The sequence below is a fragment of the Chrysemys picta genome, chromosome 6 (assembly GCF_011386835.1).
Source record: "Chrysemys picta bellii isolate R12L10 chromosome 6, ASM1138683v2, whole genome shotgun sequence".
In the NCBI taxonomy this organism is placed as follows: Eukaryota; Metazoa; Chordata; order Testudines; family Emydidae; genus Chrysemys; species Chrysemys picta.
The window spans coordinates 60,847,041-60,873,056 of NC_088796.1; the positions used below are offsets into that span (position 1 = coordinate 60,847,041).

Sequence of the window (26,016 nt, forward strand, 5' to 3'; positions counted from 1 at the left end):
CTAAATGGTGTGTCTCCAGTCAGCTTGTGAGGTGGCACTTGTTACATCCACGGAGGAGGGTCACTTCCACTTCAAGTTAGCAGAGACCATGAGTCTTTTACTTGTGAGTTGGAATGCTGCCTTGTACAAAGAGACCTACATAATCGAGAAATTTGGATGAGCACATATGCAGAACTCAGATAGTTTCTAATTGTTTTCTTATGTGTGTCCCCCCCATCTATCTCGCTGTAGCCACCTGCTGTCTCTTGTCCAATACCAGATTCTAAGCTTTTCTGGGGGCAGGGACCATCTTTTTGTTCTGTGTTTGTGCAGCGCCTAACACAATGGGGTTCTGGTCCATGACTGGGGCTCCGAGTTGCTACAGTGTTACAAATAATAAGTAATAATCCTAGGCAAAGGGAAACTACCAATATCATCTTTATATTATGCTGTTTTGCCCCAATGAGATTTCATCCAGGCCTCCTCTGTCCTTTTTGTACTGAGCGAGATGCTAACTCCTACACAAGAGATTCATGTCCCCGGCTTTCTTTTAGTAGTGGCCGCTGTTGTGTCTGCCTCTTCCCCCACAGTGTGTAGGGCAGAGTGGCCATCTTTTCAAAAAATGCCTTCTAAGTCCTGATCCTATAATGAGAATGGTGCAGGAGCAGGGGTCCACCCCTGCAGAGCTCATTGCAGGATCAGAGCTTAAGTTTGCGCTCTCAAACACCTGCCTTTTAGTGAGCTCCAGTGGGAGTTCCACACAGAAACTGGAGAGTTACCTCTGCAACTGTCTGCTTTGTGTGCCCAACTCTTGGCTTTTGCACCTCAAATAGTGGGTGAAGATGGAGAGGCTCCTTTGGCAAGTCACTCCTACAGTAGCATCTAACTAATGGCACAACAGATGTTGTGATTGGAGGGATGATCTAGTGGATAAGGCTCTGGACAGGGATGTAGGAGAGCCAGGTTCAATTCCTGGCCCTGCCACAGATTTCCTGTGTGCCTTTGGGCAGGTCACTTACTCTACCCTGTTCCTCATCTGCATAATGGGGATTGGCACAGTGTTTTATGAAGATGAAATCTGTTCATGACCAGGAGGTGCTCAGATACTAGGGTGATGAGGCCCATATATGTACCTAGATACAAGATAATGGTCACATGAAATACTGTACATGCTCTTGCTGCTTCTTGCTCCAATAACTTCTTTCAAAAGTGCAGGACTCTATCGCCTTTTAGACAAGAAAAGAAAATATAATTAATAAAACATCTAAAGTAAAGATACTATCTAATATGTGTAGAACTAAGAACACTGTTCTAAAATAAGCATTAATTCTTGAAACACATAGCTAGAGATAGGATATGCATCACCTGAAGTCATAGTAGAGAAGTGATCCTTTTTGTTCTGCCATTTAAATGGGCAAAGCAGAGTTTGCAGAACTTCATGAACATGACATCTTTTCTTGGCAAAGTGCATGAAGACAGTGCAGAATTATACTTGGAGCAGAGTCACAAGAGCTCACATAATAATCTCTTTGTCAGGCTTAATTATTTGGAAAGTTCTTTCTAAGGCCGTACGAACTAACTCAGTCTGCTTTGGTGCATTGTGGAAGAATGCCTGACACACTTGGTCACAGAGTTTTTTTAGCCATTAGTTCTGATATTTTGAAGAAGAAGAAGCCATGAACATTAGTGAATCTAACAGTCAGTGAGTACTCCACTCACTACAGCTACAGTCTTCAGAAGTCATGCTCAAACCCTACTATAGTGTCTACTCCAAAATGCTGCTTTGGCTGAGTTCTTTGTAATTAGAAGAACAAGAGTACTTGTGGCACCTTAGAGACTAACAAATTTATTAGAGCATAAGCTTTCGTGGACTACAACCCACTTCTTCGGATGCATATAGAATGGAACATATATTGAGGAGATATATATACACACATACAGAGAGCATAAACAGGTGGGAGTTGTCTTACCAACTCTGAGAGGCCAATTAATTAAGAGAAAAAAAACTTTTGAAGTGATAATCAAGCTAGCCCAGTACAGACAGTTTGATAAGAAGTGTGAGAATACTTACAAATTTGTTAGTCTCTAAGGTGCCACAAGTACTCTTGTTCTTCTTTTTGCGGATACAGACTAACACGGCTGCTACTCTGAAACCTTCTTTGTAATTGTTCACTCTCTCTTGTTCTTTGGGCACCTCCTGGCGGGTAGTTTAAAGACGATCAGAGAAGACTGTTCGCCCTCTAGAATGCTAGGTAGAGTAATGGGGCCACAGCATGTGAAGAGAGAGTGCAAGGCTTTGACAGGGGAAAGTGGCGACCCATGACGATGGATGGGTTGTTGTTCTTGACTCCATGGAGGATCCCTGGGATAACATTGGTTGTTGTGTGGAGAATTTTAAGGAATTGTGGATAACATATAAAAGGGTATCTGCTTGACATATGTAGGGCTCACCAATGATCTGACCTCCTGTTGTGGTTTATCTGAACCGAATAACTGAAGATGACATTTCACACACTCTTTTGAGTAGCCCACATGGATTCTACATCAAAAGACAGGATGTATGGCACAAAGCAAACGACAGAGCACTGAAAATTAGGTCAGGCAGTCGTGCCTGCTATCCATGAGACCAGTTAATAAAAATGGCTATTTCTGTATTGTCTTTTACTCAAAGCACTTCAATCAGTCATCCATTAATCCTCAGAACACCCTGTGAGACAGGCAAGTTTTATTGTTATGTTTGTAGAGCTCCAAAAATGAGAGAAAAATGACTCTGGTCCCAAAAGTCTTACAGTAATTATCCTCATGATGAATATACAAAACTCACACACAAACTTGGATTAAGTGATTTGCCTAAGGTAACATAGTTAGTGCTTCATCCAATGTCCATTGAAGTCAAAGACTTCCATTGACTTAAGTGGGCAGTGGATCAGGTCCTTAGTCAGCAGCAGGACTGGGAATATGGCCCAGCACACCTGGTTTACAATCCTTAGTTCTTTTGACAGGGCAAAGTGAGACAAAGTGCTGAGAAGTACAAAACTATAAAACGTGCACATTTTGAGCTTGCGTATATTTTTTTTCTTCAGTGCAGGAAGGTTATCGCTGGACACAGCCCTTGATCTGACACGATATCTCCGACATGAATCCAGTAATGTAGTACTTCTGCAAGGCTTGGGCTACCTGGAAATGTTCTACCACATGATGGAAAGAAGAAATATTTCTGATGTCACAGAAAACCTTAAGGTCCATTTTTAATTTGAAAAAAAAATTGTAATTAAATTTTATTTGTAAGGAATTGGGACACATGGAACGAATGCTCAGTTAGTATTTAGAAAGTGTCCTCCTTCTCCTCTTGAAAGAAAAAGAGAAGGAAAAATCCTCAAATTCCTGAAGGATTCTATTTATAAACTAGCCAAGCTCTAAAACACCACATTCCACTCTCTTGTCGTTTGCACATTATCAACTCATGCACTAATGGCCCATGGCTGTGGTTTCTGCTGCTCCATTGCGAGTTGGCCTTACTCATGTTGTTGGAGTTACCCCATGAGTCTGCTGCTGCAGAGTGAGTAGTGTGGTGTCAGGGCTTGCATTCCAGTGGCACTGGGGCCACCTGGCTAATAAGCACAGGAAAGCTCTCCTTGCTTTCCTCTCCCTTCTTTAGCCCCCGCCAATGTTAAGTCAATATAGACTGTAAGATCCTTGGGGCCAATACATAAATAATCTCTGACCTTTGTGTGGGAGGGAGACACAGTGTTCCTATTCACTCTGCATAAAGGCCCATTTAAAAACCTGATCGTTGCCACCTATGTTGTGTTAAGTTAAGCAGAACTGCACTTATCAGATATTTTTGAATGTGATCACAGCTAGCTTAGCTGCGGATGCCTGTGGACATGCTTCGTTACAAAACAGTGTTTTGGAGTAGATACCATAGCAGATTTGAGTTTGACTTCTGAATACTAGAGCTGTAATGAGTGGAATACAGCTGGGTAACTGTTGAAAAGCAGATTTATATACATTTACACAGCACTACATAGATTGTGGCACTAGGGCCTAACTGTGATCTGTTCTCTCTGCAGAGGTACATCCTGCAGCATTTTAAGCTGGTGATTGACAGGCAAACGTGGAGCGATGAGGGCTCAGTCTCTGACAGAATGCTTCGTTCTGATCTCCTTGGGCTTGCGTGTGACCTACAATATCCTCCCTGTATCCAGAAGGCAGACAAGCTTTTCAGCAAGTGGATGGGATCTGGTGGGACGTTAAAGTAAATGGCTTACCTGCTTTCTAACATTCCTTTTCATTTAGGCATCCTGTACTGGAGTTTAGTTTGCTTTTCTAGCAAAGGTTTTACAGGAAAGTTGGAATAGGAAACTTTTTGTAATCTAGAATGGGAAAAAACATACCGAATAATCTTTTCCTCTAGTATAGGGGTCTCAAACACGCGGCACACGGGCTGCATGTGGCCCGCAGAGTTATTTCCTGCAGCCCGCCATAGGCGCCGACTCCACCAGCAGTCAAGCTCACCTCAACCCCGAGCGCGCCGTGTCCCCACTCCTCTGCCTACCTCCCAGTGCTTCCCGCCATCAAATAGCTGCTTGGCGGCGCTTAGGACTTTCCAGGAGGGAGGGGGGAAGGAGTGGGGACGCGGCGCGCTTAGGGGAGGAGGCGGAGAAGAGACGGGGCCGAGGTGGGGATTTGGGGAAGGGGTTGGAATGGGGGCGGAAGAGGTGGGCCTCATGGAAGGGGTAGAGTGGGAGCGGGAGCAGGGCAGGGGCTTTTGTATAAAAAGGTGTCAGTGATGTGGCCCTCGGGCCAATGTACTAGTCCTCATGTGGCCCGCATGGTGATGTGAATTTGAGATCCCTGCTCTAGTATGTGTGTGTGAGACTTACAATATAGTATCAACAAATAAGTTAGTTAATATTAATTACTTTTCAGCTGCTTGCTCCTTTCTACTGACTTAGCTCACTGTGCTTTCTCTCCTGCTTTTTCAGTGCAGTCTGGGCCTCTGGATTATTTGTTTGTCCTGACTTGAAAGAGCCATATATCCATATAGCTAAAAGAAAATCAAAGTTTAGGGCTCGGCTGTGACTCTTCAGGTCAGTCCTGCACTGGTGGAAGGGCAGAGGTGCACCACATTAGTAACTCTAGGAGGCACTGTGTCTGAGGCACAGTGCTGCTGGAGCTCCAGGGAAGGGATCCACTGCAGCACCCTTTATGAGAGTGCACTGTACGAAGTTTAGCCCTCCTAGTTCCTTTGGACACAGCAGAGGGTGTGTTGGGCCATGACCCCAACCCCTTCTTACCCACTTTGGAGAACAAAGTTCTGGCAGTGGCACTAGTCTCATGCATTCAAAAGTTTGAATGAGTGCAAGGTCTACCATTGTTCCCAACTTCTGCATGGATGTGCAAGTGAGAGGCTCATCATGCATTCTTCCTATCCCCTCTTGCACCTGGGGCTGAATACAATCTTTTTCTTACCATGCTTGACTTTACTGCACTAGGTGGGACAAAAAAATTCCACAGGCATGGTACCATGGTGAATATAACTACTAAATCTAACTAGCCAGGTACTGTACAGCCCCCAACACCACCGTAGGTGAGCACCATACACTATAAGAAGTTGTAAATGTGGATTTTTTAACTCATAAGGATATCCACTGTCACTTGCTTCATTGCTCATTCATTGGAGACAACTTGTTCACCTTAGCCTCTAAGGATAGAACCAGAAACAATGGGTTTAAACTGCAGCAAGGGAGGTCTAGGTTGGACATTAGGAAAAAGTTCCTAACTGTCAGGGTGGTTAAACACTGGAATAAATTGCCTAGGGAGGTTGTGGAATCTCCGTCTCTGGAGATATTTAAGAGTAGGTTAGATAAATGTCTATCAGGGATGGTCTAGACAGTATTTGGTCCTGCCATGCGGGCAGGGGACTGGACTCGATGACCTCTCGAGGTCCCTTCCAGTCCTATAATCTATGATTCTATGATTCTATGATTGCTGGATATTAAAAATGGATAAGTCATAGGGGACATATTTGACTGGAGTAACCTAAAGAGGTGATACAAAATATACACATCTACCACCAATAGTTTTGTGTTCCTATCTTAATCCAGTTAAAGGTATCATTTAGTGCTTGTCTTTCTTTCCTTTCCTACTCAGCTAAACACAGAAATAATACACTTTTTACAGTTGTGGTTTATTCTGCTGATGGATATGCTAGAAATACCATAAATACATGCCTTACAAAATTGTCATGACATTTTCCAGCCCAGGCAGAAAATTACTTCCACACCCCTAGTCTGCACAATGATGACTGGTGATCATGAAAACACTATTAATATTTTATTTGCCCATCCAAAGAAGTAACTTTCCTTGGGTTGGTGGTCAAATAGATTTTTGCAAGATTATTGGGAGGGTGGGTGGATAAATCGATAGCTTGTTTAACATTTAATTACATTATGTGCTTTGGAATAGTCTGTTTTGCCCCAGCTGCTCCATGTGTACTGTAATGATATCTCACAACATCAGAGTTGGGTGAACAAGCAGTAATGGGATTTATTTTCTCCTTGGTCTCTTGAACCTCAATTAGTTATCAGACTGGTTCACTTTCCAGTCTCCCCTGTGCTTTATTTTGTAATTATGTGCAAATATTTCCTCTCTTTACTTCTGGTGCTTGTGCAAGATATACAGTACCAGGAAACAAAATGCTTTCATTGACCTTTTCCACACCCTGACTCTACAACTCATTGCCTTTTAATAGTACAAGTGCACTGTAGCATTTCCAGTCCTTGCTGAATGATGCAAGTCTCCTAATCTGTTTATAGGTCAGTTCACTGCTCTGCCATCCATCCAAAGGACTGCAGTACTGTTCTTCCCTAGAGTGTGGTCTAGTGTGCTAAGCACAGGCCTGGGAGCCCAAAAGTTCTATCCCATGTACTAATTACAGCCACTCAAAGTCACACCGTCAGTGAATGTCACAGTTGGCTCACCATAATCTTCCCAAGAAGGAGAGACTAGGGACAGGGTAGCTGGTGATATCATCTGTGCTGACCAGTGACTTCTTGAGTATTGAGTAGACTTCCAGACAAGGGGATTTCTAATTCACCAGGTCACTTGTCTTATCCTACTTGAACTCATATCAATGTCCAAAATCACTAGAATCCTTCCAGGCTAGCTATTTCCTTGTAATACATAGATTCACAGAAAAGGTGAAAAGTGCATTTCTGCTTTCTGGAGTGTTATTCTAGGTGGAAACAGGTCTTGACTAAAGATGTGTGAAATATTCACAATATAATATAAAATGCTCCAAATTCTAAACATTTCCTAACTTTTTTATAAATTCTAAACTGGCCCGCTTTCGTGAAAAATCTTTTCAACCTTTCAGAAAAAAACTAGCCAAAATTGTTTTAAGATGGTAACGTTAACATTTCTGATTTTGCACGTTTTTGCAACCAAATTATTTTCTTGTGAAATTTCAGGGACATGAAAATGGGCAGGAAAAAAATTGCAGAAAATGCTGCACAGCCCTAAAATTGACCATTACCATGTCCTTCAGCGTAACTTTATGGGAGAGCATTAGGAAAAATAAATTGTAAACAAACTTGGCATATGACTCTTGGAATATTGTACAGCTGTGTAGACAGAAAGTAGAAAGAGCTACACAGGGCTAAAAAAGTCATTTGATCCTCCTTCTCTTTCCCTTTCTTTGTTTGATGCCACAGCCTTCCAGCGGATGTTCTGAAGACAGTCTACTCAGTTGGAGCACAGACAACAGCAGGGTGGAATTATCTACTGAAGCAGTATAGTCTGTCGATGTCAGGTGCAGAAAAGAACAAAATCCTCTATGCTTTGACAACCAGAAGGGACTGTGAAAAACTGACAAAGTAAGAATTGTCTTTGCTCAATTATTAAATACAAAACAATACCAAGTTCCTTCACCAATGCACTATGGAATCGTGAGAATCTCAACAGCAGTGGGAAACACATTGAAAATTTGGAACTGTATTTTTTTTTTATTTACTTCATCACTTTCCTAAATAATTATTGATGAGATGCTACTCTAAGGATCTTGGCCTGAGGTTGATGGTACATGAAAGGCCATTAGAAAGAAGCTGTTGAGATACTATGTATACAGTACATGCAACAAAGAAATTCAAATCCTTTGAAGTGTAGTTGTGTTCTGAAAAGTGACCATGTAAGAATTGTTCTCAGTTAAGAGATGTGTTTCCTGTTTGTATTGAGTCAGGTCTGAGTACATAGTGACTAAAACAAGTGTTCGTTAGCATTCCAAAGCCAATACTGCTCCAGCAGAGTGAGCTGGATTCTATTCTGGCTTGTATATCATCAACAAAATTACAGAATGCAGAATGTTTAGTGTGGATGAATAGCCAAAAAGACTCCACCAGGATTTTCAGATACCACGCTGGGTTTGCAGGGCTGGCAATTCAAATAAATCATTTTACTTTGTTAATTGAGAAGATTAGAGCTGGAAGTTACTGAGCAACGAACAGTGCTCTTACAAAATAGAAGAACCTCATTTCATGAGACGATTCTGGGCCCTACTATGTTAGGTTTTATGCAGAAGCCCCTATTGAAATCAAGTACCTACAAGTCAGTGATACAGTTATTCCTATAATGTGAAAAAGTTGTAGTAGCACCACTTAGTTAACTTGAAAATTGATATTTAAAGCACTGAACTGTCATCCTGCACATTATTTTCCATACTCCTATTTTATATTTAGTCCCCATGTTTGAATATCAAAAGGAAATGTGCATTAAGTAGTGGTCTAGCAGTACCTCCTAGAAGCTGAGTAGAAACAAGCTGAAGCTACTGATCTGTTTTAATTTTTACAGGTTAATTGAGCTGGGCATGGAAGGTGAGGTTATCAAGACTCAGGATCTAGCAGCTCTTCTTCATGCTATTGCCAGAAATCCAGAGGGACAGGGGCTTGCTTGGAATTTTGTCAGAAAAAACTGGAACAAACTTCTTAAAAAGTTGGTATTTGCGTATCCACTTTAGCCACCATTGGTGGCAAATCCTGACAAGTAAGAGTGTAAAGAGGGATAATTTATTCCACTAGAGAAGACACTTACCTTATTTTTTATATATGGTACATTTATGGAAGTGGGCCCCAAAAGCACTAGCTCCTACCACTTGATCTAAAGAAGTAACCCTGAAGGTCCCGGGGACAATTTAATGAGCACAGGAGTGTTTGTCTTTCTTCATTAGAGAGGAAGCACGTACCCTGCACTTCAAGATGGGGTACAGGATCCATGCTTGCACCGTGCTGCTAGAACTAGTATTTTTATTGTCCCTCTTGGAGAAATGGAGAGAAGTTCAAACAACATAAATACTGAAAAGCAAATTAGACAATAGAAAATGCTTTCAGTTTGATAGTCTACAGTGGCTATAAATCCATATGGCTAAGAATATATGTTTATAAAATATTTTTAATTTGATAGTGTAACTTCTTAAGAACAAAGATTCTGGCATACTGGGTCAGATCAGGTCCATCTTGCCTAGTGTCCTGTCTCTGACAGTGGCCCATACCAGAGCTTCATTAAGAACATACAGAACAGGGCAGTTATGGAGTCACCCACCCTTGTCTTCCACTCCTGACTTCTGTTAGTCAGAGGTTTAAGGTTGGCCTGAGCCTGGGGTTACGTCCCTGATAATTTTGGCTAATAGTCATCGATGGGGACCTATCCTCCATGAACATATCCGGTTCTTTAACTAAAAAATATTCACATACTAGAAAGAGACTAGTAAAGAAATTCTGTACTGATACAAGGTGCAGTTCAGATATTGGTATATTGTTTATATTACTGTATAGTTTTTCTTTCTTGTTTACAGGTTTGAATTAGCCTCTTTTTCTATAAGAACTATTATTGTTGGCACTACATCTCGCTTTTCCTCCGAAGACAAGCTAGAAGAGGTTTGTGACTTTGTATTAATACTTATTGGTAATTTATAGTCTCATATTTCTTAAGCTAACAAATAAAAATGCTTAACTGCCCAGAACAGCCCTCATGAGAAAGTGCTCTTTCAGTGTTACAATGATGAAAAGGAAAGTTACGTTAAAGTTGAAAATCCATTTAATAGCTTGACAAAAATGTTAGCATTCATTCCAAAGTAACTTATCGATGAGACATGCATATATTATGTGTGTTACATTTTAGTGTCCAGAAAAAGTGTTAGATCTCTTGTTGTGTTATACACATTTCTTTTCTGTGCATACTGGAAGAGATTTATTCTTTGGCTATTCATGTAATTGCCAGTATTGTAGTCTATATATTTTAGTTTCATGTGGGGAAAATGTTCAGTTCATTGCATAAGCACATATATGATTAAGGAGCCAATGCTTGAGGTTGCTGCACAGGCATGTGGGAGGGCATTGTATACTCCTTGCTACAAAGACTATCTTAAAAAACAGCAGCAATAAATGGATGAAGGGTAGGTGTGGGGAGAGGAGGGAGAGGAAGGATATAACATCCAATCCATGGCTTCAATTCTACAGGAAAGATCATCTGAGTTCCTGTGCCCAAGCAAAGCCCTGCCAAAGTCAGTGGGGCTCTGCGTGGTTGAAGGAAGGGTATCAAGTGGTCAGGGTGGTGAATGGTCAACATATTTCAGTTCATTTTTAATAGACATATATATCTGTTTTATTTTTAGTATTAACAATTTTTATTCTTTGGAGGGTACTTGGCTGAAGGTGGGAGAGGATTTGTGGCAAAGCATAGTGCATATCACCTGAGTTTTGAGGGAACCACCATCAGGATGATTAATTCCAGCAGGTGTTTAAATGCAGACAGAAATTAACCCGACATTTCTCCAAAAAATAACCCCCAAGGCATTAATGATTATCCTGTTTTCTAGGTGAAACACTTCTTTAGGTCTCTGAAGGACCAAGGATCACAGCTAAAAATCACTGAAGTTGTGCTGGAAACTATAACAAAAAATATTAGATGGCTGAAAAGGAATCTCAACAGTCTAAGGAACTGGCTGCTAAATAATCTTTAAACCACACTGCAAAGCAGAGAGGATTTCAGTCTGATTAACTGTTCCCTTTCACTCCCCACTGTGGTGATGCATATTTGGGGAGTTTGCCATCCATCGCACAATATAGATATGTTAACAACCTCAAATATGTACAAAAAGTTTTTTTACTGATCCAGAACTGGCTAAGGAAAGAGGAACTATTGTTAAGTCTGTGAACTGTTTCAATAATTTGTCACAATGTAATGCTGTAAATACCCCTCTGATAGGTACATGGGCACAAAAGTAAAGTACATAATTTTTCCATGCCTTTTTGTCTTACTGTTTGCTGGAATTATTATTTTGTTTTTTTATGGTTTCTGGCCACAAGAGACATGAATAACCCACTTACTAATAGTTTCTCTCTTGTTTGGTTTAGGTTGAATTATCTAATCAGAAAGGGTGAGGAATTTAGAACAAACAAGACACTTGCTCCAGACAGAGAGGCAGCATAGTCTAGTGGCTAATATGCTTGACCAGGAATTCAGAGACTGGAATTCTATTTGTGAGTCTACTAATGATCTGCTGCAAGACTTTGGACTAGTTGCATCATGTGTGTGCCCTCACCCTGCCCCAATCTCACGTCTCTCTTGTCTATTTAGATTGTAAACTCTTCCAGCCAGGACTGTCTTCCCTATATGTCTGTGCAGTGCCTAGCACAATGGGGCGGTCATCTCAGTTGGAGCCTGGAGGTGCTACTGCTATAATTAATATTAATAGAGTATCTTCTGGGGAAAACAGTGTAGTTCTTCTTCTACACGTGCTATCAATTCAGCTCATCCCTAAGATGAGAGGGCAATTTTCTCCCTAGCTTCTTTGCTTGAATTCTCTTTTTCTGCACAGCCTGAATAGCCTAAATGAACTGTGCTAAAGGTGTGGTTTTTTTCTCCTTCCATTTTTCTTATAGCCTGTTAGCAAACAATATAAAAGCATCAAAAGCAAACCTTGGAGTTCAAGAATAAGTAGTGTGGTACTTCAGACAAGTAGTGTAGTACTTTGGACAGCTTCTGACTAATACATTGCTTTAAAAGTATTTTACTAACAAAGGGTCCTTTTCCTAAGAGGCTGGGGTTTATGGTGAAGTGTACTTGTGGCAATTTATTTATAAAATTGCAACAAATTAATGCATTGTTTAAAAGATTTTAATTGTGAATGAACTCAGTTTTACTGTTGTAAAAGCATAATCTGTTGCCTTTGTTGTTAGATACCTTTCTGTCATACACAAAGAAATACCAGATTTCTTTACACATGCAGCCAGATTTTCAGAAGTGGCCACTGATATTATGTACCTCAATTTGTGTGCCCAACTTGAGACATTATGTACCTAGTTTTCACAAGGTGCCTCAGGCTCCAGAGCGCACAATAAAGTCAGCTTTGGGGGCAGGGAATGCCTGTATGTATAAATAATACCCAGCATAATGGGGCCCTGATCCTGATTGGGGTCTCTGGGCTGTTTTACGGTTAATAAGTATTGTTAATCCGTCACAGCAGCATTTGAGCATTGGGCTGTTACTTCTTTTCCTAAAACAGCTTGTGTTTGCCACATTCTATATTCACTAAGGGTAATATTTGTTCTTCCATTTGGGAATCTGAAAGAGTTACAAATTCTAATGAATTAAACTTCACAACACCCCTGGGATGTGGGGCAGGGAAGCATGGAATATCATCAACTAGCTTCTCCCACCCAGTGAAATGCACTCTTTGCTTGTGGGAAGCTGTCTCCAATCAGTCTCATTTTGATCATTGTCAGTTTGTCTAGTGAAATAGTATATTATAGTAATAGTTACTGACAGTGGCCCATCACCACTGAATTAATGTTTGTCCATTGCTTTATTCATTTCACACTGCACAGCCTTTCCATGTTATATCATCCTACTGGTCCAATTTGTAGAATAACATATGTTGGAGAAGATATGGTTCAAAACAAGATGGAGTTCACTGACAGCATTACATTTGCCTACACTTAGTCTTGTTGCATCATCGCCTTCATGTCTGAGACTAGGCAAGATATATAGGCTTGATGTGGGAATGACATACGTTTTATGTCATGTTTCATCAGTCGTCTAATTTACATCATTACTGGCCTTTCTAGATATAGTAAATAGAGCCTACACATATTCTGTAGTTTAAATTTACTATCCTAAATGTGACATCCACAAAAAGATGAATTAGCTCTCAAAAGTTGCTAGGCACATCTTTTACACACAGAATCACCAATCAGCCAATGAGACTTTGTTCTGATGATACTGTATTTCTACCCTGTGTTTCGCTATTGACTGTTGTCACCCTGTTTCCTGCAAAGGAGAGTGATGAGGGAGGAGACCTGAAATAAAGCCAAATTCCAATGCTTTCAGCTTGCCTGTGGTTTTTCCCTAATTTGCCTTAGACTCTCAAATTCTATTACTCCTGACACACCATCATTGGCTAACAGAAAAAAAATCTTTCCTCCTGGCATACTTAACAAAGTCTGGAAACTGTTGATGCTCATATGTGCAGCAACTGGAAGGAGAGCAGATGAGTAGAGCTGTGTGAAATAATCTCATTGATTCTCAAACCCACTTACACTTAGCCTCGTGTGTATGTTTTGAGGTGCTTACAAACCTTAGCCTGTGCTCACAAAAGTTCACAAATACGATGTTCAACAGATGGGAAACCCATCCCATTCCCTTAAGTGCCCCCTCATCTTTCTCCTAAACTGCTGCTTTTCCGCCTAGGAATCACACAATGGGGTTTATGGAACCTCTCTCCTAGCATGGGGATGCTAAAGATTATGAAGCTTCTCTCAGTAATTTGCAGCAGAACTAGCTGGTGGGAGTGGCTGCTCCTACTCCAGCCGAGTGGGTGGGCTGCTACATACCAATGCCACCCACGATTGTGTGCTATCATTTAGTAGTCATTTGAGTCTATTATTAAATTGTGAGCCTGTTGGAGCATATACTTTGTCTTTGTTTGCCTGTGAAGCATTATCTTCACCAAGAGCTTGATATAAAATGATGAGCAATATCATCATAAATCCATGTTTGCTGATATCAATAAATAGTGAACGTAAAGTAGAGATCCTGTTTTTTAACTTTTTATATGAAAGGTTACACACAAACTTTAATATGTTCGTCCATTTAGAGATGCACTTTTTTCCAGTGGTAATTACACAGGAAAAGGGTCTGATGAACTAAACAATTCACGCATTGGCCCTTGCTATCATGAACAATAAAGCTGTCAAAGTATTATCAACAAAAAACAATTACCAAAAATAAAATCTCAGTGCTTCCACTTTTAAAAACAAGTTATTAGCCACCATATCACTTGTCTTAATGCTTGTGCTACTGTGTGGAATAAAACAACTCGAGAGAGAGAAAGCATCAGCTTTACTTTCCCTAGGTCCTAATGATACTCTGAGTTGCACTATGGTATTTCAACCACTGCATGAGACAACCATCGAATCACTTGCTGGGTAATATGATGAGTGCAAATGGAGAAAGATGGTGAGGTTCCAGGAGGAACCTAATGCGGTGTGTCACCAGGGGGCTCAAGTGTGCAAGCAGGGCCAAGCTGCTACCAAACACAGGACTCTCAGCACATAATGCTAGTCTCTATGCATGCTCTGTAAAAGATCTCTTTCCTGCAACTTTGCATATATGCTGCATCACTTCTTACTAATGTCACATGCTGCACTAGTTAAGGCTAAACAATTCCTTTTTGTTCTTTATAGGCACCCAAAGCTATTTATTCTGTTTCAGGTATTTCCATCCCCCCATTACTGTAGTGTCTGAGCACCTCACAACACCCCTGTGAGGTAAGGAAGTACTATTATTGTCCTGAGACATAAAGTGGCTAAGTGACTTGCCCAAGGTTATGCAGGAAGCCTGTGACAGAGCAGGGACTCTCTGCCTCTATAATAATGATCTCTGCCAGAGACCCAAAGAATAGAAACAACTATACTGCCAATTATCTGCAAATGTGTGCTATCATTATTACAACTAAATATGATCCATTCAGTACAGACAGAGTACTCACACTGTGCAAAACCAGTACAGTTACCTTCTGGGTATAAGAAGGGAGAAATAGAGCCCCTCACTTCACAGTGGCTTGATTAGTTACAGTAGTAGTGTGAATGAGGACACATTCACCACAATTAGATTGGCAAAAAAACACATTTAGACAAGGTTCTTGCTAGCAAAATTATAACACATTGTTCCCCTAATTAACATATGCACTACGTGATGAACAATTTTGTTCCGTTTTTTTAAATCAAAGCCAGGCTCTAATTCTTTATTATAGGGAGCATCCCAAAATCTGCTATTACAGCAAACTCCGTTAGCACCCGAATAGCAAGAATTATGCATAGTTGTGGGGTTTGTAAACGTGGTTGTGGAGCTAGTGTACAGAAAGGCATTGTTAGATCCATGACCTAAGCTGTAATGATTCTCTAATACAATTCTATAAATGAGTTGTCATCTCCACGCTACAGAACAAAAAACTGTGCTAACACACACACTGAACTATGCCAGACGACAGTGCACTGGCACAATTAGACTTGCAGTGTAAATGGGCCTTTTGTTGCAGCAGCTGTGTCCAACCTCACTGCTAACAAAGAGCAGCGGCAAAAGGAGCACAAATGCTGAAGTGGTGTTTAAAATAGTGGTGACAGTTAAATGGTAAAACTGTTTTTCACCTTGATGATTTAAAAATCTAGCAGAGTAATTTTACTGTTTAACTAGAGCTAACTGCACTTTTCCTAAATGCCCTGACCTGGACATTGTACAATTCCTTACTTGCTTTCTTATACGATTAGTTTCTGAAGGAACGCTGCCAACGCATGGCAGATGGATCACTCAGAGAGATTAATAGGAAGCCAGAAAATTCACAGCAGTGAAAAGACAAGACTGTTACTGTTAAATAGCACATCTATACGTAAAATAGGGCTGAAAAAGACTTGAGAGAGACACTTTAAATTTATGCTTCCAGATGCATTCCAGAGGTAGTGTTTCCACACGGAAGTGGGGGTCTTTTCTCCTTCCATGGTTCATTTTGGCTTCATTGCTGCTCTGGGATGACACACAGGTCAGTTTAACACATTTTAATGGACACTGCTATGATGTGTGGATTGGTTCTATCATGATCCCTGTGCTGCTGAATATATGATGTGCCTTGAAACTACATCTTCACAGCAGCAAGAGCACCGTAGTCTGCTATACTATTACAAAGAACAGGTGTGGGCATTCCCAAGAGATACTGTAATGTCGATGTAACCAGAGTCAGGATGAGCTCTACCCTGACATCTGGTGGTGAATTATGGCGAGTGTGGAAAAGAACTCCAGGGGCTGATCTGGTTTGCATAGGCACACCCACTTGCCTGGCATGAAACAACAGCAACTGAAAGTGGTTACTTTGGCTGGTGTGGGATCCCCAGTTTCTCTATTATTGGGGCAGGAAGAATAAAGTTTTGTTACCCTGATTCTGTGAATCAAGGCCAGTGGAACTGTTGTATGACAGAAGGACTGAGTGAGTCCTTCACCATTACCTAAGTAGCACTTGCTTGACGAGGGGCATGGGTTACAAAACCCAGTGAATTGAGAGAGGATGTGGATAGGCTCTATGAGCTAAGATCAAGCATAGTACCTGATGGTATGGGCCCTCTTTGAGGGTTTGAAACACCAATTGCACTACCTCCTCTCTCCACTGTTAAATGTCAGAGCTAACTTTGATTCCATTAGGAGTCTAGTTACAGGCTGCTGAGCTGAATTCACTTTGGCCCAATGGTGCACTAGCACTGGGGCTCCCCTACTATGAGCTGAAATTGCTAAGAGCTGAAATCACAAAAGAGCTAAAGTTATTAAGAGCTGAGATCACTGAGACTGTGTTAACTAGTGGGGGAGCCTGAAGCTATATTGCTAAGCGGCTGGCGGAGCAGTTAGCAGAGTGGAGCCTCACGGGGACGGTTGGAGCGGAGCTGAGCGACTCACAGGTCGGTGAGCAGGGTGGAGCGGCTGGAGAAGCAGCGAGCAGAGCAGAGCGGAGCCTTGTGGGAGCAGCCCAAGGAATGGCTGAAGTGGAGCAGAGCTGAGCGGCTCACAGGTTGGTGAGCAGAGCGGAGCAGCTGCCAGAGCAGTTCGTGGACGGCGGGACAGCTGCTGGAGTGGAGCGGAGCGGCTCGTGGAGAAGGCTGCGGCGGAATCCCATGGAGAGGCAGCCAGTCGGCCTCGGATCACGTAAGGTACCCCTTAACACCCCCCCGCTTGAACTCTGGGGCTGCACTGACCAGGGACAGAGACTTTGGGGGGTTGTTGGACTTTTGGGACTTTGGTGATCCTTGGGTTGCTGGACCCAAGAGACTTTGGGGGGTTGTTGGACTTTTGGGACTTTGGTGATCCTTGGGTTGCTGGACCCAAGAGACTTTGGGGTTGTTGGACTTTTGGGACTTTGGTGATTCTTGGATTGCTGGTTTCAAGAACCAAAGGGAAAGGACACAGCCCAATTTGCTGGGGTGGGTTTTTTGCTCATGAAGCCTGTTTGTGGTGTTTTTTCCAATTTAATGCTGATGTCGTTTACCTCATGTTATTAAACATTTTCTGTTACACTCAGACTCCGTGCTTGTGAGAGGGGAAGTATTGCCTCTTAGAGGCGCCCAGGGGGTGGTATGTAATTGTCCCAGGTCACTGGGTGGGGGCTCAAGCCGATTTTGCATTGCGTTATTGAAACGGAACCCCTAGATACAGAACCCGGCCCTTGTTGCTGCCAACTTAGATGGGCAGAAGGGTTACATCTCTATTGAAATGTACATAGCACAGTAATACAATACATCTTTCTTTAAAAAATGTACTGGTTTTTAATAATGTATGTACTTGTTCTTTTCTGCTCATCAGTCCAACAAACTGCAAAGATTTCTGGCTGAGACTTGTTTCGAAGTCTCATGCAGCTCGAACAAAATTTGAGCTTTCAATACTGAGGATTTCTAAGGCATATAAGTACTATTATCATTGTCTCTATGACAGAAACCTTATACATTTTACTTATGGTATATTAAACATTCAGTCTGTGGTACTGACTAGAGGGCAACCAGGTTGGGGCCCCATTGCTCTAGGTGCTGTACAAACTTGCTCAAGATAAGGCATCTTATCAGGTTTTAGGTATAATGCTAAAATACTTTTTTTATACAAACCTAAATTACTAACATTACTAGATTCTGATATAATAGCACAAACAGGAATACTCAGATGATAGAATGAGTTCTAGTACTAACATGGTCACTGACTCACTGGGAGATGCTGACCAAGTCACCACACCTCTTTTTCTCAGTTTCCCCATTTCTAAAAAGGGGACAATAATACTAATTTTGCCTACCTCACAGGGAACTGTGAAGATCAGTTATTCTCTAAAGAGCTTTAAAAATGAAAATCTCTATGGACATGCTAAGTATTATGATGGCTATCAACCAGGGAAATGCTTGCCTTCTTTAAAAAAATGTGCTCATCCAGCACTATGGTTGGGATTGTCAAAAGTGGACATTGATGCTGCGATTGCTCCTGTTGAAGTCAGTGACAGTTGACATCCGTGGGGGCAGAGTCAGGCCAACATTCAGTGCTTTTGCAAATCCCACTGTAGACTTACTCTTGCTAGAGTTTCCATCTTATAGTAAGTGTTTCCATCTTCAGTAAACCAGTCCTCTGCTTCTAAGTGAGGTGGGTTTTTTTAATTCTTTCTGGGTTCGAAAATAATTCCTCTCAAGATTCTCAAGTTTTACTGTGAGGAAAAAAGGAAGAGGAAATCACCTCCAGAAGGCTGAAAATGATTGGGAAAGAAAGGCTAAAAACTCTTTGGAAAGCTCCAGAGTTAATGCTGCTGTTCCCCTCTAGAAATCTAAGGACCAGCCTCATTCAGAATGTTTTCTTACTGCAGTTCTCTGCCCCCTAAAAAGTTGAAAAGTCATTTATGTGTGCACTTAGGCAGATGTTGATAATCTAGGACAAGTCATTGCCAATACATACATTTTATTTCTTGTTGGAACACAAATGAGATGTAAATGACTCTTAATAGTTTAGAGATGAGTTACAAAAATCATGCTGAAAATATCCCAAGAGGGGAGAAAATCTCTGGATTTAATTTCAAGACATAGAAGCTTTCATTATGGCTTATTTCTTTTTAGACCAACAAAAATAGCAAGTAGCAGCATATACTGCCAAGTAGTCAACATTACAATAAAGTGTTTAATGTCCTAATTCTGTTGTGACTCATTCTCCTTAAAACACAACACAGCCACTTTCTTGACATATCATAGGTCATAAAAATTGAATGCCAGTTAATCCTTTTTATTTGCTGCCCAATTTTAAATGTCCTTTAAAATCACAAGCAATCTCCCTTTTCCTAAAGATTGTCACAATTTCTACTGTTTTACTTTTCAAACTGCTGTTAGGTCTCACTGTTGAGATCAGGGGTAAATTTTTCAAAAGTGCCTAAATGGTCTAGGAACCTGAGTCCTATTTCAAAATGGATTTAGGGTACGTCTACACTGCAATTAAACAGCTGGTCTGAGTCATCTGACTTGGGCTTGTGGGGTTTAGCTTAAGCTAAAACTGTAAAACTGTGGTGCAGAAATTCAGGCTTGTGCTGGTTCCCACGCTTTGGGACCCTCTCTCCGTGCAGGGTCCCAGAGCTTGGACTCCAGCACAAATAGGTGTTTGATTGCAGTATTCATATATCTATATACACTAAGTCATAATGACACTTAAGCTTCTAAATTAAGTAAAATACACAGTTATATGATTAATCAAAAAACAAAGGGATGCAGATCCCCAGAAAGGAAAGAAATGAAAGTGGAATAAAAAGAGAAAATAGGAAGTGAAGAAGAGGAAGGGTGATTCTTGGGGTGTTCAGTATGGGAAAGCAGGTTGTAGGGAAGTGTGACATTGGCTTAATTATATAAAGCAGCTGTTACTATTGTGTAAGGATGTGACTGCAGAGGTAAAAAAAGGTCATCCTCCATGCTGGACGATGGGGCTCTGGGATGCAGGGCAGAACAGGCAGCAGCTCTGGTTTCTATGCTGTTAAAGTTATGTAGTATATGAATAAAACAATGTAACTGTTAAATACAAGCTCTCCTTGGGTTAATGAGAGAAACATATATCACTGATCATTCACGTCACAGAATAAACAGAACGGCTTGAGTTGTGCCCAGGATCAAGGAGGTGCAGGTGGGTAATGGAATGCTGCTTGAGTTTGTCCAATTTGGCCACCAACATAGTTTAGAAGAGCCCCAGGTCTGGAGCTGAGCTCCCTCGTACACCTTAGGAAGTCTGGTGAAGAAAGTCCCTTCCCTGAAAAACTTTGGAACTCTGAAGGCTGCCGAGCTAAAATGCTCTTAAACTGCACCACAGGGTAGCTTCCTTCAATGTGCTATACAAAGGACCTGATCCAGCTGCAATGGAAGTTAGCAGGAATCTTCCCATTGGGCCACTTCACATCTTACAGCACCCTTGCTCCTCTTAAAAAAAAATTAAAAAATAAAAAAAATAAAACAAGCTTCTCAGTCATGCTTCCTTGGACATGTTTGAAAACTGGTGTTTGAAGTTGAACCTTCTGAAGCTCTGTCAGAGCAGAGCCCCTGCTACACAACCCCCAGCTCCGTGTGCAGGTGGCGGAGTCCCCCTCAGTGCGCCAAAGGTTGGTCCTGGCAGAAGTCACCAGAGTCGGAGACCTCCTGAACTATGACCGGGGAGACTGGCTGGATCCCCTGACGCTCGCTCAGCGCATGGGGCTCTCCAGGCCTTGTATTCCCTAGCGCATACTTCAGGAGGTGAGGGCTGCTTTGTCGCCCACTGCTTGGGCCTACCTTGACCGGGTCCTGCAAGAGGGCACGCCCCGCCCACCCTTCACCCTAGGCCCTCTGGACCTTTTCATTGGGCCCCTGTCCCGTGGACCCAACCGGCCCCCTTCACCATGAGCCGGCTGCACGACTTGCAGCCGGTTTGTTTCCAGACCGTGCCAAGGAAACATCTATACATGCTCTTGCTCCACACCCTTCACTTCCTCACCCTTGCGTCCCGCCCTGACACAAAGTGGCGGGACCTCCTGCCACCTTTTGAAGGTGAGGCACCCCGGTGGGCCAGCCTATACTCTACCCTGGTCCCGAGACCTGCCGGGGATATCAGTAGGCGGCTCCTTCATGGGGCCGTGAGCATGGGCATGTATTTGGCGCAGTTTACCTGTCCCGGACACCTGCCCCTTTTGTGGCATGAGGGAGACCCTGGTGCACATTTACCTGGCGTGCACCAGGTTGCAGCCCCTATTCCGGCTCCTCTTAGATATCCTGTTATATTTTTGGTTGCAGTTTTCCCCTCACCTTCTTATGCACTCCCTATCCATGGCCCACGAAGTCATGGGACCACCTAGTCAACCTCCTCCTGGCCCTGGCTAAAATGGCCATCTATAAAACTAGGGAGAGGAGGTTGGCTGATCGGGTCTCCTGTGACTGTGGGGCCTATTTCCAATCCTCTGTCCATTCACGCATCCGGGCAGAGTTCCTCTGGGCGGCGCCCACTGGCTCCCTTGACTCCTTCGAGGAGCAGTGGACGCTGTCCAGGGTTCTCTGCTCGGTGTCCCAGTCAGGTTCCCTTCGTTTGACCCTTTGACCACACTCCTGTTCCTGTTATTTCATTAGTTGTCCCCCCGAATGACTTAGCTTCCAGGTCCTGTGGGTTCTCCCCTTAGGCTAGGGGGAGGTCCTTTAGCACTTCCTGGATCCCAATAGGAAGCTCTGTCAGTGGGAGACAGGGCCACAAGCATTATTAGGAAACAGCGTTCATTTTCTATTTATGCTACTATGAGGAAGGCAGTTAGCTATAAAGTTAGGACAGATCAAAGACTGCCAAATAAAGGTGAACATACCATACCATTTCTCCTTGTTCCATGATAATCGCTACACTTTGCGTTAAAAATTACTGTTTTAAAAAAGGTTTCAGAGTAGCAGCCGTGTTAGTCTGTATCCGCAAAAAAGAAGAACAGGAGGACTTGTGGCACCTTAGAGACTAACAAATTTATTAGAGCATAAGCTTTCGTGGACTACAGCCCACTTCTTCGGATGCATATAGAATGGAACATATATTGAGGAGATATATATACACACATACAGAGAGCATAAACAGGTGGGAGTTGTCTTAGACATATATATGTCTTAGTATATATATCTCCTCAATATATGTTCCATTCTATATGCATCCGAAGAAGTGGGCTGTAGTCCACGAAAGCTTATGCTCTAATAAATTTGTTAGTCTCTAAGGTGCCACAAGTCCTCCTGTTCTTCTTTTTGTTTTAAAAAAGTGGAATATTAAGCTTTATATGCTCTAAAATTTACTAATCATAGCAGAAAATTATGAGCTTGGTGATCTTAAAGGTTAGCATACTTTCAAAAGTGAAATATAACCATTCCTGGCTGCTTTTTAAAAATATATATTTTTAAGACTTTGAGCAGATTCAAGACAAGTTCCTGGTTAAGTTTCAAATTATAATACAAAACTATGGCAATTGGAGTAAAGATCTGATATAGGACAGAATTTAACATCCATCAATTTTATTAATCACCTGTATTACTAGAACTAAGTCCAAAGACTATAAATAGTTTACAGTAAAGCAAAATGTCTATTTCTTAGATTCCTATAGGATTTGTCTTTTTAATATTTTAGAAATTGTAGTCTTATGAACAAAAAATTTAAGCACAGTTAATTGATAGCTCTCGTTAGCCTTGTCCTAAACAAAACTTATATAGAAAGCATTAAATTAAAAACTCTGTCAGCCCAGTTTTGCCCAGCTATAAGTTAGTACCACCTGGAAACAATCACATGTTGAACTTTATGCACCTGAGCCATCCCACTGACTTCTTGGGAAATTGACTTCAATCAGCCAATCCAGGTGCATAAAGTTCAGCATGCCCATAAAGGTGGACTAGAGGGGGATTTGAGTTTGGATTTCCAGCAGGTGTTGTCTTAGAGGATGTATTATTCTACTATCAGAACATGAACAGGAGAAGGTGTTTCAAGTTTCATTGAAGAAGCTAGGACGGTGGCGGGATTGATAGAGCAACCAAGACAAAATTATTTGTAGTACAAGTCTGTGTGTAGTCTCCATCTGATATGGTGTAGCATCCCAACACTGTAGAGTCTGCTGCCCAGGTAATTAACATTGATTTAATTTATTTAAATGTGGGTCAAGCAGGGTACACAGGAAACCTCTAGGGAGATTCCAGCTGTTAGAACAAGTGGTGTTGCTGATTCATTAGTCAGCACTTTTTCTTTTAAGTCAGGACAGAAACAGTGCCTGACCCTGATGTTACAGGGCCTTATGTTGTTAGAGGTATCATCTTTTGCATGGGATGTAACAATATATTGTTAGTTTTAAATTGCTTTTAGCACTTATTGAACTTTGTGCAAGATTAGGAGTGTTAGTGCTAATGGTAAATTCTAATTTTGGTAACTGGGTCTCCCAAGCAGTTTTATATCCATTTATATAGGATTTCCTTGACTTTCTCACTTTTGCTGACCCAAGTGCTTAAAAATCATAAGCTAGAGTTCAAAAATAATAAATTACCTTAAATTAAAAAAAGGGGGGGCAAAAAAGCCTTTCTGGTTCATGAATCGTTAGGGTATGATGTCATATCTTCCAGCTTCCCTCCCCCCCACCAAATGATGTGAGAATCTTGGCTTTCATCACATGCCTTGTGAGAGAGCTTTAAGAAAAACAAACATAGTGAGACTTTTGATTTAAATTGTGTGACCTGGAGATACTACTTCTGTCCCAAATGTTAAGTAGTCCCCACAGTGGTGTGCAAAAAGAAGAACAGGAGGACTTGTGGCACCTTAGAGACTAACAAATTTATTAGAGCATAAGCTTTCGTGGACTACAGCCCACTTCTTCGGATGCATATGCATCCGAAGAAGTGGGCTGTAGTCCACGAAAGCTTATGCTCTAATAAATTTGTTAGTCTCTAAGGTGCCACAAGTCCTCCTGTTCTTCTTTTTGCGGATACAGACTAACACGGCTGCTACTCTGAAACCTTTCACAGTGGTGTGGTGTGTTCTCAGAAGCCTGCAAACATTTATGTCAATATCTTTGGATAGTTAGCCAGTCCCTTTGAAGCCACTGCTTTAGTGAGTAAAAGCTATGCACATGGTATGTTGAAATCTGCTATTCTCATGAGTATTAAACACTTATTCTCCTAGGTGCTGGAAGTAGGGGTGCTCTTGCACCACCCCCCGGTTTGAAGTGGTTTCCATCATATACAGGCTTTACAGCTTGGTTCAATGGCTCTCGCCCCCCATACAAATTGTTCCAGCACCCCTGTTTGCTCTGCTCAATGAAGAGGTGGTTGGCGCTCTTTCAGTGGCAGGCCATGTGAGCCACGCTTAGAGCAGTGGATCTGTTTCAGTGCCCCTGCAGCCCCTTTAGGGCGAAGCGGGCTCCGGGAGTGCAAACGGGCAGCTCATGGCCTTTATGGTGCCTGCTCCATGACCATGTTGTACTGACACGTCCCTTGCACGCGGCAGGAAAGGGACAGCAGCTCCTTCAGGGCTGGGCGAGGTTAAAGGCGCGGAGCTGCGGGCGAGCACAGCTGAGGCAGGAGAACGCAGCCGCCTCCTGCCCCTGGTAGCTTAGCGAGGCAGCAGCGGGAGGAGGAGCCGTGCGAAGCAGCGGCCCAGCCCAGGCGGGGGAAGCGAGGGCTCGGCTCGGAGCAGCAGAGAGGCCAGAGCAGAAAATGGTCGTTTGGGGCTTGGCGCAAAGGCGAAGCTGCTAGGAAGAGCCGAGCCGGAGCCCCGTGCAAGGGGGGGGGAGCTCCCCGCGCCGCGCCGCGCAGCGCAGCCTGCTTAGTCTCCCAGTCCAGCTAACGGGGCTGCAGCACTTCAGCTGCCGGCCGCAGTGACTCGTGCATGACCCACAGCAGTAGGACTGAGCGGAGCGCCCGCCCCGGCAGCATGCAGCAGGACTGAGGAGGCGCAGCCCGGCGGCCGCTGCTGTTCTGTGTCTCTTCGCTTCCTCCGTGCCTGGGCTCTGCCGGCTGAGGGATCCCGCAGGAAAATGGAGCCGTTCCCCCACGGTGAGTGGCGCCGCGGGCACTGGCCGCGCCCCTGCTGCAAGCGGACTCCTCGCTGCAGCCTTGATGCTGGCGGCAGCTGCCCTGGCCCCGGCGCGGCCCTGCCAGAGGGAGCCCCTGACTCCGTGCCTCTGCTCTGAGTGCGCAGGCCCCACAGGGCACGCTCAAGGTCAGGGGCTCCGGGGGGGGGGGGAAGCACCCACCGAACGCATGCCCACAGCTGCACCCCACCCTGCCCAGTGCCCTGGGGGTGCAGCAGCGCAGGGAGCCAGCCCAGCTGCAACACTGAAGACTCACTGGAGAAAGTTTGACAAGATGGGGGCGGTAATAGCTTTTCTTGGTCTGATGGAAGATCTTACCTTGCCCACCTCCTCTCTAATATCCTGGGCCCACCATGGCTGCAGCACGGCAGGGAGGAAAGTGTGGTTTTTTTGTTGTTGTTTTTTTAGCTGGCAGGAATTCGCCTTGCGGGCTGGTGGAAGGCAGCCTGGTCACTCATTCCCTGACCACCTCCTGTCCTGAAACACAAACTGGTGTGGCTCAGTGATCCACAGTGAGCCTGCGTTAAAGGCTTCTTAAAAATGCTGCTAACAGATAATTGAAAATTTGTAAACCATCCCATGTGGGAGCAGTTTTGCTGCAGTTTTTTTCTTTTTAATTACAAGAGTGCATGAGAACCAGATTCTTTGTTTCTGCGGAGTTCATGTGCTCTTGTTTATTTCTCATGCACTGTCATAATCCTCTGTGGGACCTAACGTAATCGTATCTGAGCTTCGCTGACGTACACACAACAGGCAAATAATGCTCTTGCTCAGATACATGGCCCTCATCATTAGAGTTAGTACTTGCATAGACAGTGGAGAATAGGCAACAGGGGCAACTAAGGAACAAGATCCTATGTTTATGTAAATATCTTTGGTGATTGGCT

The 26,016-nt window shown here is 42.9% G+C and overlaps 2 protein-coding genes and 1 long non-coding RNA gene across 7 annotated transcripts in view; 2 read left to right on the plus strand and 1 right to left on the minus strand.

The window, feature by feature from the left end:
• The window catches only part of ERAP2 (endoplasmic reticulum aminopeptidase 2), a 36,786-nt gene extending 23,426 nt beyond the window's left edge, over positions 1–13,360 (plus strand). For 2 of the 3 annotated variants that reach the window (XM_005284046.4, XM_024109779.3), the window contains 6 exons: positions 3,063–3,219; positions 4,053–4,237; positions 7,698–7,859; positions 8,830–8,970; positions 9,830–9,911; positions 10,853–13,360. In XM_005284046.4, the coding sequence (XP_005284103.2) occupies positions 3,063–3,219; positions 4,053–4,237; positions 7,698–7,859; positions 8,830–8,970; positions 9,830–9,911; positions 10,853–10,996 (871 nt within the window). In that variant the 3' untranslated portion in view covers positions 10,997–13,360. The remainder of the gene's footprint in view (positions 1–3,062; positions 3,220–4,052; positions 4,238–7,697; positions 7,860–8,829; positions 8,971–9,829; positions 9,912–10,852) is intronic. The other variant, XM_065550195.1, reaches the window with a different exon arrangement.
• On the minus strand, positions 1–25,589 carry LOC101948629 (uncharacterized). The gene is made up of 3 exons (XR_254970.4): positions 25,448–25,589; positions 1,113–1,205; positions 1–135 (listed from the first exon to the last, which is right to left on the minus strand). It is a non-coding gene; the product is annotated as an uncharacterized LOC101948629 (long non-coding RNA).
• Positions 23,030–26,016, plus strand: part of LNPEP (leucyl and cystinyl aminopeptidase) — a 97,347-nt gene continuing 94,360 nt past the window's right edge. The window contains exon 1 of one of the 3 annotated variants that reach the window (XM_065550192.1): positions 23,030–23,172. Coding sequence is in view for 1 of the 3 variants with exons in the window: in XM_065550191.1 (XP_065406263.1) it covers positions 25,073–25,091 (19 nt within the window). In the remaining 2 variants the exon portion in view is untranslated. Of the gene's footprint in view, positions 23,173–24,434; positions 25,092–25,339; positions 25,413–26,016 lie in introns of those variants that run through there. The other 2 variants (XM_065550191.1, XM_065550193.1) reach the window with 2 other exon arrangements.